Source organism: Pristiophorus japonicus, chromosome 16, assembly GCF_044704955.1.
Source record: "Pristiophorus japonicus isolate sPriJap1 chromosome 16, sPriJap1.hap1, whole genome shotgun sequence".
NCBI classification, from domain to species: Eukaryota; Metazoa; Chordata; class Chondrichthyes; family Pristiophoridae; genus Pristiophorus; species Pristiophorus japonicus.
In genome coordinates this window covers 115,525,472-115,540,503 of record NC_091992.1, presented here as the reverse complement: position 1 = coordinate 115,540,503, position 15,032 = coordinate 115,525,472, and the positions used below count along the sequence as shown (strand labels likewise).

Sequence of the window (15,032 nt, the reverse complement as noted above, 5' to 3'; positions counted from 1 at the left end):
CTAATGATCAAAATAGGTCTCCAATATCGAGGAAAACGTTTGCTAACATTTTAATTTCATTTAATCGGTCCAGTTATAATATTAACCTATCCCATGAATAGCAGACATCCGCTTTGACCAATCAAATACGGCGGTCGAAGAAGAAGGAAGTCAAAAATAAGTTTCGTTTCCTCAGTTTTTGCGTCAGCAAATCATCGCATTGACTCGTCGAAACTCATGACAAGCCGCTTCCATTCGCTGATACTGGGACTCTGACTTCTGCTGACATTGTTACGGGATCAGGTAAGAAATCCCGAGTTCCCCCTTCGGTGCAGTCTGACAGTGAACCCCCTCTGCAGGCTGGCCTAATGAATGGTGCAGAACAAAAGGGACCGACACTGAAATAACTGGAGCGATGTTGGGCCTTTGTATGTGGCAATGTTTAGTAACACTGGAGTAAATGGTTACAAGCATAAGGAAGTAAATTGCAAAAACAATAAGGAAAATGTTGTTACAATCAATTATATTTTAAGAGATTTTGTGCTGAATTTTATTGCCGATGAAGGCACTGTAGAATTAGTGCTGGGGAGTGGGACATTTACATCTCGCTTGTGATGCAGAGGTGCAGTTATCAAGAGAACATAATAACATAAGAATTAGGAATAGGATTGGCCATCGAGCCCCTCGAGCCTGCTCCGCCATTCAAAAAGATCATGGCTGATCTGGCCGTGGACTCAGCTCCACTGACCCGCCCGCTCCCAGTAACCCTTAATTCCCTTATTGGTTAAAAATCTTATCTATCTGTGATTTTGAATACATTCAATGAGCTAGCCATAGCTGCTTCCCTGGGCAGAGAATTCCACAGATTCACAACCCTCTGGGAGAAGAAATTCCTTCTCAACTCGGTTTTAAATTGGCTCCCCCGTATTTTGAAGCTGTGCCCCTTAGTTCTAGTCTCCCCGACCAGTGGAAACAACCTCTCTGCCTCTATCTTGTCTATCCCTTTCATTATTTTAAATGTTTCTAGAAGATCACCCCTCATCCTTCTGAACTCCAAAGAGTAAAGACCTAGTCTAGTCAATCTATCATCATAAGGTAACCCCTTCATCTCCGGAATCAGCCTAGTGAATCGTCTCTGTACCCCCTCCAAGGCTAGTATATCCTTCGTTAGGCAAATCTGCACGCAGTACTCCAGGTGCGGCCTCACCAATACCCTGCACAGTTGCAGCAGGACCTCCCTGCTTTTGTACTCCATCCCTCTCGCAATGAAGGCCAACATTCCATTCGCCTTCCTGATTACCTGCTGCACCTGCAAACTAACTTTTTGGGATTCATGCACAGTGGCGCAGCGGAAATGTGCTAGGCCCATAACCCAGAGGTCGATGGATCGAAACCATCCTCTGCTAAAGGCAATTTTTAATGTGGTTGCAGCCAACACTTGCACTGCAACTAATCCCAGCCTTGACAAGGATACATCTCTAAAATCATTCATGCACAAGGACCCCCAGGGCCCTCTGCACCGCAGCATGTTGTAATTTCTCCCCATTCAAATAATATTCCCTTTTACTGTTTTTTTTCCAAGGTGGATGACCTCACATTTTCCGACATTGTATTCCATCTGCCAAACCTTAGCCCATTCGCTTAACCTATCTAAATCTCTTTGCAGCCTCTCTGTGTCCTCTACACAACCCGCTTTCCCACTAATCTTTGTGTCATCTGCAAATTTTGTTACACTACACTCTGTCCCCTCTTCCAGGTCATCTATGTATATTGTAAACAGCTGTGGTCCCAGCACAGATCCCTGTGGCACACCACTAATCACCGATTTCCAACCCGAAAAGGACCCATTTATCCCGACTCTCTGCTTTCTGTTCGCCAGCCAATTCTCGATCCATGCTAATACATTTCCTCTGACTCCGCGTACCTTTATCTTCTGCAGTAACCTTTTGTGTGGCACCTTATCGAATGCCTTTTGGAAATCTAAATACACCACATCCATCGGTACACCTCTATCCACCATGCTCGTTATATCCTCAAAGAATTCCAGTAAATTAGTAAAACATGATTTCCCCTTCATGAATCCATGTTGCGTCTGCTTGATTGCACTATTCCTATCTAGATGTCCCGCTATTTCTTCCTTAATGATAGCTTCAAGCATTTTCCCCACTATAGATGTTAAACTAACCGGCCTATAGTTACCTGCCTTTTGTCTGCCCCCTTTTTTAAACAGAGGCGTTACATTAGCTGCTTTCCAATCCGCTGGTACCTCCCCAGAGTCCAGGGAATTTTGGTAGATTATAACGAATGCATCTGCTATAACTTCCGCCATCTCTTTTAATACCCTGGGATGCATTTCATCAGGACCAGGGGACTTGTCTACCTTGAGTCCCATTAGTCTGTCCAGCACTACCTCCCTAGTGATAGTGATTGTCCCAAGGTCCTCCCCTCCCACATTCCCGTGACCAGCAATTTTTGGCATGGTTTTTGTGTCATCCACCGTGAAGACCAAAGCAAAATAACCGTTCAAGGTCTCAGCCATTTCCACATTTCCCATTATTAAATCCCCCTTCTCATCTTCTTCTAAGGGACCAACATTTACTTTAGTCACTCTCTTCCGTTTTATATGTCGGTAAAAGCTTTTACTATCTGTTTTATGTTTTGCGCAAGTTTACTTTCGTAATCTATCTTTCCTTTCTTTATTGCTTTCTCAGTCATTCTTTGCTGTCGTTTAAAATTTTCCCAATCTTCTAGTTTCCCACTAACCTTGGCCACCTTATACACATAGGTTTTTAATTTGATACTCTCCTTTATTTCCTTGGTTATCCACGGCTGGTTATCCCTTCTCTTACCGCCCTTCTTTTTCTCTGGAATATATTTTTGTTGAGCACTATGAAAGAGCTCCTTAAATGTCCTCCACTGTTCCTCAATTGTGCCACCGTTTAGTCTGTGTTCCCAGTCTACTTCAGCTAACTCTGCCCTCATCCCACTGTAGTCCCCTTTGTTTAAGCGTAGTACGCTCGTTTGAGACATTACTTCCTCACCCTCAATTTGTATTACAAATTCAACCATACTGTGATCACTCATTCCGAGAGGATCTTTTACTAGGAGATCGTTTATTATTCCTGTCTCATTACACAGGACCAGATCTAAGATAGCTTGCTCCCTTGTAGGTTCTGTAACATACTATTCTAAGAAACAATCCCGTATGCATTCTATGAATTCCTCCTCCAGGCTACCCTGTGTGATTTGATTTGACCAATCGATATGTAGGTTAAAATCTCCCATGATTACTGCCGTTCCTTTTTCACATGCCTCTGTTATTCCCTTGATTATTGTCCGCCCCACTGTGAAGTTATTATTTGGGGGCCTATAAACTACGCCCACCAGTGACTTTTTCCCCTTACTATCTCTAATCACCATCCACAATGATTCAATATTTTGTTCATTAGAGCCAATATCAACTCTCACAACTGCCCTGATATCATCCTTTATTAACAGAGCTACCCCACCTCCCTTCCCTTCTTGTCTATCCTTCCGAATTGTCAGATACCCCTGTATGTTTAATTCCCAGTCTTGGCCAGCCTGCAACCACGTTTCTGTAATGGCCACCAAATCATACCCATTTGTAATGATTTGTGTCGTCAACTCATTTACTTTATTTCGAATGCTGCGTGCGTTTAGGTAGAGTGTTTTAATACTATTTTTTAAACCATGATTTTTAGTTTTGACCCCTCCTGCAGCCCCTTTATATTCATACATATTGTCCCTTCCTATCACCTTGTGGTTTACACTTACCCCAGTGCTACTCTGCTCTGTTGCCTCCTGCCTTTTGCATTCTTTCTTGGGGTCCTGTTCATCTGCGCTCTCACCCACTCTAACTAGCTCAGAGCCCTCTCCTGGGTTCCGAATATTCCTCGCATTGAGGCACCGAGCTTTCATGCTTGCCTTTTTATTACACTTTGACCCTTTAGAATTTTGCTGTACATTGGTCCTTTTTTATTTTTTGCCTTGGGTTTCTCTGCCCTCCACTTTCACTCATCTCCTTTCTGTCTTTTGCTTCTGTCTCCATTTTGTTTTCCTCTGTCTCCCTGCATTGGTTCCCATCCCCCTGCCATATTAGTTTAACTCCTCCCCAACAGCACTAGCAAACACTCCCGCTAGGACATTGATTCCGGTCCTGCCCAGGTGCAGACCGACCGGTTTGTACTGGTCCCACCTCCCCCAGAACTGGTTCCAATGCCCCAGGAATTTGAATCCCTCCCTGCTACACCACTGCTCAAGCCACGTATTCATCTGTGCTATCCTGCGATTCCTACTCTGACTAGCACGTGGCACTGGTAGCAATCCCGAGATTACTACTTTTTAATTTAGCTCCTAGCTCCTTAAATTCGTCTCGTAGGACCTCATCCCTCTTTTTACCTATGTCGTTGGTACCAATGTGCACCACGACAACTGGCTGTTCTCCCTCCCTTTTCAGAATGTCCTGCACCCGCTCCGAGACATCCTTGACCCTTGCACCAGGGAGGTAACATACCATCCTGGAGTCTCTGTTGCGACCGCAGAAACGCCTATCTATTCCCCTTACAATTGAATCCCCTATCACTATCGCTCTCCCACTCTTTTTCCTGCCCTCCTGTGCAATAGAGCCAACCATGGTGCCATGAACTTGGCTGCTGCTGCCCTCCCCTGATGAGTCATCCCCCTCAACAATACTCAAAAGCAGTGTATCTGTTTTGCAGGGGGATGACCGTAGGGGACCCCTGCACTACCTTCCTTGCACTGCTCTTCCTGTTGGTCTTCCATTCCCTATCTGACTGTGGACCCTTCACCTGTGGTAAGACTAACTCGCTACACGTGCTACTCACGTCATTCTCAGCATCGTGGATGCTCCAGAGTGAATCCACCCTCAGCTCCAAATCCGCAACGCGGTCCGTCAGGAGCTGGAGGCGGATACACTTCCTGCACACAGAGTCGTCAGGGACACCGGAAGTGTCCCTGAGTTCCCACATGGTACAGGAGGAGCACAACACGTGACCGAGCTCTCCTGCCATGACTTAACCCTTAGATACACTTAATTTGGCGACAACAATGTTAACAAGTTACTTACTGATATAAAAAAGAAAAAGACAACAATGTTAACGGCTTACTTACTGATATAGAAAAGAAAAAGAAAAGCTACTCACCAATCACCAGCCAATCACTTACCCCTTTGGCTGTTACGTCACCTTTTGATTCCTTTCTACTTTTTTGCATTTTCTCCCGGCTGGAGCTGTACAAGCTGGGCCTTTTGTAGGCCTCACCACGCACCCTGGACTTGCGCTGCTAGAAGAGTAACGCATTCCATTTGTATTTATAGTTCAATAGAATTTGATATGTTATTGTTTTCAAATGTACAGGACAACATGTCCTTCTGTTGGATTCAACACAGATAACTTGTAAGTGAAGTAAGCCAGTGATCTGTAAATTGAGTCATAGAATGGTACAGCACATCATACTTGTGCCATCCAATTAGTCTCACTCCTCCTGCCCTTTCCCCGTAACCCTCAATGTTTTTCTCTTCAAGTATTTATCTAATTCCCTTTTGAAAGTTACCATTGAATCTGCTTCCACCGCCCTTTCAGACAGCGCATTCCAGATCATAATAACTCACTGCATAAAAAAAGTTCTCGGCCTTGTTCCTTTGCAAATCACTTCAAATAGTCCTCTGGTTACTGATCCCTCTGCCACTGGAAACAGTTTCTTCTTATTCACTCTATCAAAACACATTCATCTGAGCAATCAGTATGGATTTATGAAAGGGAAATCCTGCTTGACAAACCTTCTGGAATTATTTGAGGATGTAACCAGTAGAGTGGACAAGGGAGAACTAGTGGATGTGGTGTATTTGGACTTTCAAAAGGCTTTTGACAAGGTCCCGCACAAGAGATTGGTGTGCAAAATCAAAGTACATGGTATTGGGGGTAATGTACTGACGTGGATAGAGAACTGGTTGGCAGACAGGAAGCAGAGAGTCGGGATAAACGGGTCCTTTTCAGAATGGCAGGCAGTGACTAGTGGAGTGCCGCAGGGCTCAGTGCTGGGACACTAGCTCTTTACAATATACATTAATGATTTGGATGAGGGAATTGAATGTAATATCTCCAAGTTTGCAGATGACACTAAGCTGAGAGGTGGTGTGAGCTGTGAGGAGGACGCTAAAAGGCTGCAGGGTGACTTGGACAGGGTAGGTGAGTGGGCAAACGCGTGGCAGATGCAGTATAATGTGGATAAATGTGAGGTTATCCACTTTGGGGGCAAAAACACGAAGGCAGAATATTATCTGAATAGTAGCAGATTAGGAAAAGGGGAGGTACATAGAGACCTGGGTGTCATGGTATATCAGTCATTGAAAGTTGGCATGCAGGTACAGCAGGCGGTGAAGAAGGCAAATGGTATGTTGGCCTTCATAGCTAGGGGATTTGAGTATAGGAGCAGGGAGGTCTTACTGCAGTTGTACAGGGAATTAGTGAGGCCTCACCTGGAATATTGTGTTCAGTTTTGGTCTCCTAATCTGAGGAAGGACATTCTTGCTATTGAGGGAGTGCAGCGAAGGTTCACCAGACTGATTCCCGGGATGGCAGGACTGACATATGAGGAGAGACTGGATCAACTGGGCCTGTATTCACTAGAGTTTAGAAGGATGAGAGGGAATCGCATAGAAACGTATAAAATTCTGACGGGACTGGACAGATTAGATGCAGGAAGAATGTTCCCGATGTTGGGGAAGTCCAGAACCAGGGGACATAGTCTAAGGATAAGGGGTAAGCCATTTAGGACTGAGATGAGGATAAACTTCTTCACTCAGAGTTGTTAACCTGTGGAATTCCCTATTGCAGAGAGTTGTTGATGCCAGTTCATTGGATATATTCAAGAGGGAGTTCGATTATGGCCCTTACAGCTAAAGGGATCAAGAGGTATGGAGAGAAAGCAGGAAAGGGGTACTGAGGTGAATGATCAGTCAGGATCTTATTGAATGGTGGTGCAGGCTCGAAGGGCCGAATGGCCTACTCCTGCACCTATTTTCTATGTTTCTATTATGGTTTTGAACACCTCTCTTAAACCTACCCCATAGCTTTCTCTGCTCGAAGGAGAACAACCCCAGCTTTTCTAATCTCTCCACATAAATTAAGTCCCGCATCTTTGGTATACATCATTGGTATAGTTGGATAATGCTGAAGTGTTATTGTAATAGCGAGGTACGGAAACCATTCAATATTAGAGTTTTAATTCTACTTTGCTATTAGGTCATACCTGTATTCCCTGGCCACCAGATAGAGAGTATTGCACTGGAAGTTCTTGAATATGATGTTATTATACATCGTGAAATAGATTGTTATTTATGAAATAAATTTCTATTTAGCCATTTCCTATCTAATATTTTATTTACACAACTTTTCGAGTAACATGTCACTTTATTATTATAAATGTTAATAAATGTACCTTTTGGTAGTTAATTTTGTGTAGTTTTATGCTTGCTGCTACTGTTCTGCATGTTGATGGCTCCCAGTGTATGCTCTGAATTACATAATACACAAATGTAAAATATCAACTAATATATGATATTGCTACATAAGTCACATTGCAATAGTAGTTTTATAGCTTTATAATAGCTTTTAATAGCTTTATTAAGATATAATAAATATATATGTAGATCAAGAATTAGTGACCCATGCTCTAATTATACAGTGGCAGATAACCCCATGGCCACTGGGTTAGGTGCCCCACTCCGGTTAGTGATTCACACTCTTCACAAGTTCACAATAACAGACGTTCCCAGCAATACGTGGCCACTGGGATCAGGTGTTCCATTACAGGTAGTGATGGTCTGGAATACACTGTTCGAAAGAGAGGTAGAAGCGGATTCAATAATAACTTTAAGAAGGGAATTGGATAAATGTTTGAAGGTAAAAAAAATTGGAGGGCTATGGGGAAAGAGTAGAGGAATGGGAGCAATTGGAGAGCTCTTTCAAAGTACTGACACAGGAACGATGGGCCAAATGGCGGCCTCCTGTGTTTGTCAAAATAACAACACAAAGCAGCTATAAAAATCACTATTCACTCAATATAATTGGAGGGTGTTAACTTGGAAGACGGTTAAAGTTTGTCTACTGCAAACTCTGGATAAACTGTGTTCTACCTAAGAAATTTTACTATAATCAGTCGATGCCAAAAGTTAAAGCCAGGAATAATAATACTTTCTGATGGCCTCTCTTGACTTGCAACTCTCAGTATTGTTTCTTAAAGAACTGCATGCTTAAATTAAAATCACATTAGCCTGAGCAAATTGGAAGACATTTTTTGTGTTGGTTGTATCAGTACCGTTCAATCTTTGATGATGCTTCACAATCTGTACCTTGTATGTCATTTTCTACTGGATGTGATTGTCAAGCTCTCACTCCTGTAAGCAAGCCCTCATTCCCTATGAAACAAAGTGTGATTTTATACACATAATACCAGATAATGTAGCCTTACCCACGGTTGAACAAAGTGTCCTCGTTAGTGCATACAAGTCTGCTTGTGTCCTTCTAGTCTTTAGATAACAGAATTAGAATCACTCAATCAAACCGTATGGATTAGGTCATGATCAGTGAACTCCACTCTATCGCACCATGTGGTTTCAGCGAGCATCTTTGAAATCAGGTTTATTTAGAAGTAAGAATTAAACGGCAGCAATGGATCAACGCAGCAGATAACATTTCAATTCTAACTCCCTGATTAACAAAATAATATAAGACGCAAAGCTTTGCTGACTCTGAATAATACTGAACTTGATGCAATGTCTGCAATATAAAGTTTATACATGGAGTCAAAGCCCTCAGGTTTAACATCTCCCAGTGCTCACCACTACATGGGGTGTGGAACAGTTGAATAAGAATTGCTGAACTGGCAGAGAGCTGCCAAATAAATGTTTCAGCCAGGGCAAGGAGCTGTCAATCAACCGATCTTTTTAAAGAGAATTTGATGTAACTTATGTAATTCAGTAAAGAAAAGGAAGGGAAAACAAACCATGAACAAAATGCACCACTTTTGTCACAGTGGCTGTATTATACCGTTCTGAACCTGGGACTCGTCAATCAGGCAGACTTATTATTTCTCTCTTTTTTTTTTATAACACCAGATAGTCATCTACATATACAGTTATTAAAAGGCTTCTGATGAATGTTAGCAGTCATTATTCCTGCAATTCATTCAGACCATTACAATACTCTCACTCTTTTAACCGTTGTAGATTATTTTAAGCACTGGCTGATTTTGTTTTTTTTTCTTTCCAGAAATTTTTTCATTAATAACGAAAATTAACAAAATAATGCAGGTAAGTTCTTTCTCCTATTTATGACACCATTCCGTAGGAATCACTGACACTCTGTTGATCATAGAATCATAGAAATTTACAGCATGACAGGAGGCCATTTCGGTCCATCCTGTCTGCACTGGCCGACCAAGAGCTATCCAGCCTAATTCCACTTTCCAGCTCTTGGTCTGTAGCCTTGTAGGTTACAGCACTTTAAGTGCACAACCAAGTATCTTTTAAATGTGGTGAGGGTTTCTGCCTCTACCACCCTTTCAGGCAGTGAGTTCCAGATCCCCACCACCCTCTGGGTGAAGAAATTTCCCTTCATATCTCCTCTAAATCGCCCAATTACTTTAAATCTCTGTCCCTTGGTTGTTGACCTCTCTGCCAAAGGAAACGGGTCCTTCCTATCCACTCTATCCAGGCCCCTCATCATTTTATACAACTCAATCAGGTCTCCCCTCAGCCTCCTCTGTTCCAAAGACAACAGATCCAGCAACTCCAATCTTTTCTCATAGCTAAAATTCTCCAGTCCAGGCAACATTCTTGTAAATATCCTCTGTATCCTTTCCAGTGCTATCACATATTTCCTGTAAGGTGGTGACCAGAACTGCATATAGTACTCCAGCTGCAGCCTAACCCGTGTTTTATACAGGTCAAGCATAACCTCCTTGCTCTTGTATTCCATTCCTCGACTTATATTCCATTTGCCAAGAACAAGTTATTATTTAAATGGTGAAAGATTGCAAAGTGCTGCAGTACAGCGGGACCTGGGGGTACTTGTGCATGAAACACAAAAGAATAGTATGCAGGTACAGCAAGTGATCAGGAAAGCCAATGGTATCTTGGCCTTTATTGCAAAGAGGATGGAGTATAAAAGCAGGGAAGTCTTACTACAGCTATATAAGGTATTGGTGAGGCCACACCTGGAATACTGCATGCAGTTTTGGTTTCCATACTTACGAAAGGATATGCTTGCTTTGGAGGCGTTTCAGAGAAGGTTCATTAGGTTATTTCCAGGGATGAGGGGGTTGACTTATGAGGAAAGGTTGAGTAGGTTGGGCCTCTACTCATTGGAATTCAGAAGAATGAGAGGTGATCTTATCGAAACGTATAAGATTATGAAGGGGCTTGACAAGGTGGATGCAGAGAGGATGTTTCCACTGATGGGGGAGACTAGAACTAGAGGGCACGATCTTAGAATAAGGGGCCGCCCATTTAAAACTGAGATGAGGAGAAATTTCTTCTCTCAGAGGGTTGTAAAACTGTGAAATTCGCTGCTTCAGAGAGATGTGGAAGCTGGGACATTGAATAAATTTAAGACAGAAATAGACAGTTTCTTAAACGATAAGGGAATAAGGGGTTATGGGGAGTGGGCAGGGAAGTGGAGCTGAATCCATGATCAAATCAGCCATGATCTTATTGAATGGCGGAACAGGCTCGAGGGGCTGTATGGCCTACTCCTGTTCCTATTTCTTGTTCTTTTGTTCTTATGCCTTCTTTACCATCTTATCTACCTGGCCTGCTATCTTCAGGGATCTGTGGACCTGCACTCCAAATTCCCTTTGTTCCTCTACACTTTTCAGTGTCGTACCATTTAATGTGTATTCCCTTGCCTTGTTAGACCTCCCAAATGCATTACTTCACACTTATCTGGATTGAATTCCATTTGCCACTGTTCTGCCCACCTGATCAGTACGTTGACATCTTCCTGCAGTCCGCAGCTTTCTTCTTCATTATCAACCATACAGCCTATTTTAGTTGTCATCTGCAAACTTCTTAATCATCCCCCCAACATTTAAGTCCAAGTCATTGATATATACCACAAAAAGCAAAGGACCCAGTACTGAGCCCTGCGGAACCCCACTGGAAACAGCCTTCCAGTCACAAAAACACCCATCAACCATTACCCTTTGCTTCCTGCCTCCAAGCCAATTTTGGATCCAACTTGTCCTGGATCCCATGGGCTGTTACTTTCATGACCAGTCTGCCAAGTGGGACCTTATCAAAAGCTTTACTAAAATCCATATACACTACATCATACACACTGCCCTCATTGACCCTCCTGGCTCAACTATAAGGACCAGAATCCAGTTCTAAGCATTCCATGATGGTTTGTGAAGTTGTCCTGTTAATCCTGCAGGGGGATTTAGTGAACCAGTGGGGGAGGCACATGACCATGATGATATAAACACAAAAACACAAGAATATAAGAAAAGCAATGGATTTGGATCACCGAATTTTAACACTGTTAGTGTAGATTCAAAATTGTCCCCAACATCTGCATCTCTGCGACCCTGCCCACCAACTGATTTCAGGGGTTTATCATCCTTTGTTTGAAGAAAGAAAGAACTTGTATTTATTTAGCACCTTTGATAGCCGCATGGACTTTCCAAGCACTTGAAAGTAAATTAATTATTTTTGTAGTGTAGTTATTTGTTTTGTAGCGAACCTGGCAGCCAATTTACACACAGCAAAATCCCACGAACAGCAAAATGAATGACCAGTTAGTCTGGTTCTTGGTGCTGTTGGTTGAGGGATAAATATAGACCAGGACACCAGCAGAACTCACTTGCTCGTCTTCAAATAGTGCTATGTGATTTTTTTTAAGTCCACCTCAGAGGGCAGGACCTGTTCTGATCATCTCATCCAAAGAATGGTACCTCCAACAATGCAGCAAGTGTCACCCTGGATTATGCACTCATGTCCTGGCTGGGGCTTGACTCAAAGGCAAATGTGCAGCCACTGAGCCAAGGCTGACACCAGAATTTCCTCCTGGTATCAGATCTAAACTTATTTTTCATTAACTTATATTTAAGACCTTTTTACCCGATTATCTTACCTTATTTCAAAGTAATATTCAGGATTTTCCTTATCTAATCCATTTAATATGTATGGGCCCAAATTTCCCCAATCCCTTTTTTCGGCGCTGCGCCAAAAACAGTGCCGGCAGCTGCGCACGTGCGCAGTAGAGCTGTCGCGCATGCGCAGTAGCTGCGCCCCGTGATTGTGCTGATGATGCCTGCAGAATGCGTCCAGTCCCTATCCCAGGCCGAATGGCCTGCCGCTGAGGGCTACAAGAAACAGGTTGGTGCGACTGAGTTTTGATCGGGGCGAGAGAGAGGGGGGGGTAGAGGTTGGTCATCTTTGGCTGCAATCTAATGGTTTGGACCAAGGATAGCTTGTCGTGTAGCGACGTCGCTTGCTATGCTGGGCTTGCTTTGCGTTCGTTTGGTTGGGTGGCGGTCCTGTCATGTTAAAGAAGCACATATACAGTGACAACCATGTGCGTAACCTACATCCCATCCTGTGTATCATTAAATAACCAGCAGCATGCAGTGAGGTTGTATTTCAAATAATTTGTGTATGAAGCTCTTTGAAGATGTCAGTGGACAAAAAAGGGAGAATGGGCAAAATTCCTGCCCGAAAAGGGTTGAAAATGGGTGGGGCGGCAGCCACGTTCTCCCTACCCTATCCCAGGCCGAAGGGACTCCCGCACGGACAGCCGTGCTGAGTTTAGTTGAAGGTAGGATTTACTTCAGCTCTTTATTTGTTAATTTAATTATTTACTTCAGTTCTTTAGTTTTTATTGAATGGTTATTACTGCTTGTGCTTTGTTTGGTGCTTGGTGGTGCTTGAAATGTTGTTTAGGTGCAGGGTTCCTTCTATATTTTTATTTTTTATTTGTTGATTGCTTATTACTTTGGTCTTGGTGCTTTAGGGGCAGGGTTCCTCCTGTTGTATTTGTTAATTAATTGCTTATTACTTTTTGTGCTTGGTGGTGTTTTAAATGTAGTTACTTGCGCCGATTCCTTAACTAAGTAAGGTCTTTCTGTGCGGACAAAAGTGGACACATACGCTGCCCTAAGTTAGTTTAGTACAACTTTTTTCTGGCCAAATTGGCATAAATGGTGTAAGTGGTTGGGAGCGCCCCCTCTTGAACAAAAAACTGACCTGACAAAAAACCTAACTAACTCACTTACACTGGCGCAAATTAAATGGCCATATTTGCAACTAAAAAGATACACCAGAAAAATCAAGTTACACCAAAAAAAATGGTGCAACTGATGGGGAAATTTGGGCCCCATATACTTCGCCCCGTGTCGGTAGGTGAACCCGCATCTTTCTCATTCCTCTAATTTCAGAAACTGACCTGAACCTGTCTGGGTGGAATAAAATGGTCAAAGGTCATATCTCAGTATTCTTTTAACTGTTTATTGTATGACCGATAACAAACATCACTACATCATTCCCTTTAAATTCAAACAGTAACTCTCTTTCTTTATTTTCAAACTCTACTCACACTCACCCCAGCGGTCACTCAAGGGAGCATTTTTCCATATGTGCGGTTGACCAAGGCCGCCTGCAGTTACCTTGTAAATTGCTAAGGTTCGTCCCTAAACACACCCCTTTTATAATACAAAGGTCCTACCTGTGACTATGAATGAGACAATCCCCCTTTGATGTACCATTTGATCACCTCCCCATCCTGGGTCAGTGAATAGTCCATTATCACACAAAGAAATGTTCTCCTTCTGTTCGATGTTCAACCATTATCATACAAAGTTTTTCTGATGGGGAGTTTCAGGTCTTATTCTGTTTGATGTTCAACTATTATCACACAAAGTGTTTTTGATAGGGAGTTTTGGGTCTATAATGAGCTTTTCCCTCCCCCCAGTCTCTCTCTCTCTCTCTCTCTCTCTCTCTCTCTCTCTCTCCCCCTCCCCCCAGTCTCTCTCTCTCTCTCCCCCTCCCCCCAGTCTCTCTCTCTCTCTCCCCCTCCCCCCAGTCTCTCTCTCTCTCCCCCTCCCCCCAGTCTCTCTCTCTCTCCCCCTCCCCCCAGTCTCTCTCTCTCCCCCTCCCCCCACCCCCAGACTCTCTCTCTCTCTTTCTCTCTCTCTCCCCCCCGTCTCTCTCTCTCTCTCTCTCTCTCTCTCTCTCTCCCCCCCTCCCCCGTCTCTCTCTCTCTCTCCATCCCCCCAGTCTCTCCTCTCTCTCCCCCTCCCCCCCAGTCTCTTCTCTCTCTCCCCCTCCCCCAGTCTCTCTCTCTCTCTCCCCCTCCCCCAGTCTCTCTCTCTCTCTCCCCCTCCCCCAGTCTCTCTCTCTCTCTCCCCCTCCCCCAGTCTCTCTCTCTCTCCCCCTCCCCCGTCTCTGTCTCCCCTCCCCCCAGTCTCCCTCTCTCCCCCTCCCCCCAGTCTCTCTCTCTCTCTCTCTCCCCTTCCCCCAGTCTCTCTCTCTCTCTCTCTCTCTCCCCCTCCCCCAGTCTCTCTCTCTCTCTCTCTCTCTCTCTCTCTCTCTCTCCCCCTCCCCCCAGTCTCTCTCTCTCTCTCTCCCCCTCCCCCCAGTCTCTCTCTCTCTCTCTCTCTCTCCCCCTCCCCCCAGTCTCTCTCTCTCTCTCTCCCCCTCCCCCCAGTCTCTCTCTCTCTCTCCCCCTCCCCCCAGTCTCTCTCTCTCTCCTCCCCCCTCCCCCCAGTCTCTCTCTCTCTCTCTCTCTCCCTCCCCCCAGTCTCTCTCTCTCTCTCCCCCTCCCCCCAGTCTCTCTCTCCCCCTCTCTTCCCCCCCTTCCCCCCCCCTCTTCCCCCTCCCTCCCTTCCCCCCTCCCTCCATCTCTTCCCCCCCCTCCCTCCCTTCCCCCCCTCCCTCCCTTCCCCCCCCCCTCCCTCCCTTCCCCCCCCCTCCCTTCCCCCCCCCCTCCCTCCCTCCCTCCCTTTTCCCCCCTCCC

General features: G+C 44.4%; 1 protein-coding gene across 1 annotated transcript in view; it reads left to right on the top strand.

The window, feature by feature from the left end:
• The first annotated feature begins 218 nt into the window (after positions 1-218).
• The window catches only part of LOC139227157 (uncharacterized), a 45,660-nt gene continuing 30,846 nt past the window's right edge, over positions 219-15,032 (top strand). Inside the window, exons 1-2 of the mRNA XM_070858221.1 lie at positions 219-282; positions 9,291-9,331. Of these exons, the coding sequence (XP_070714322.1) occupies positions 9,326-9,331 (6 nt within the window). The 5' untranslated portion in view covers positions 219-282; positions 9,291-9,325. The remainder of the gene's footprint in view (positions 283-9,290; positions 9,332-15,032) is intronic.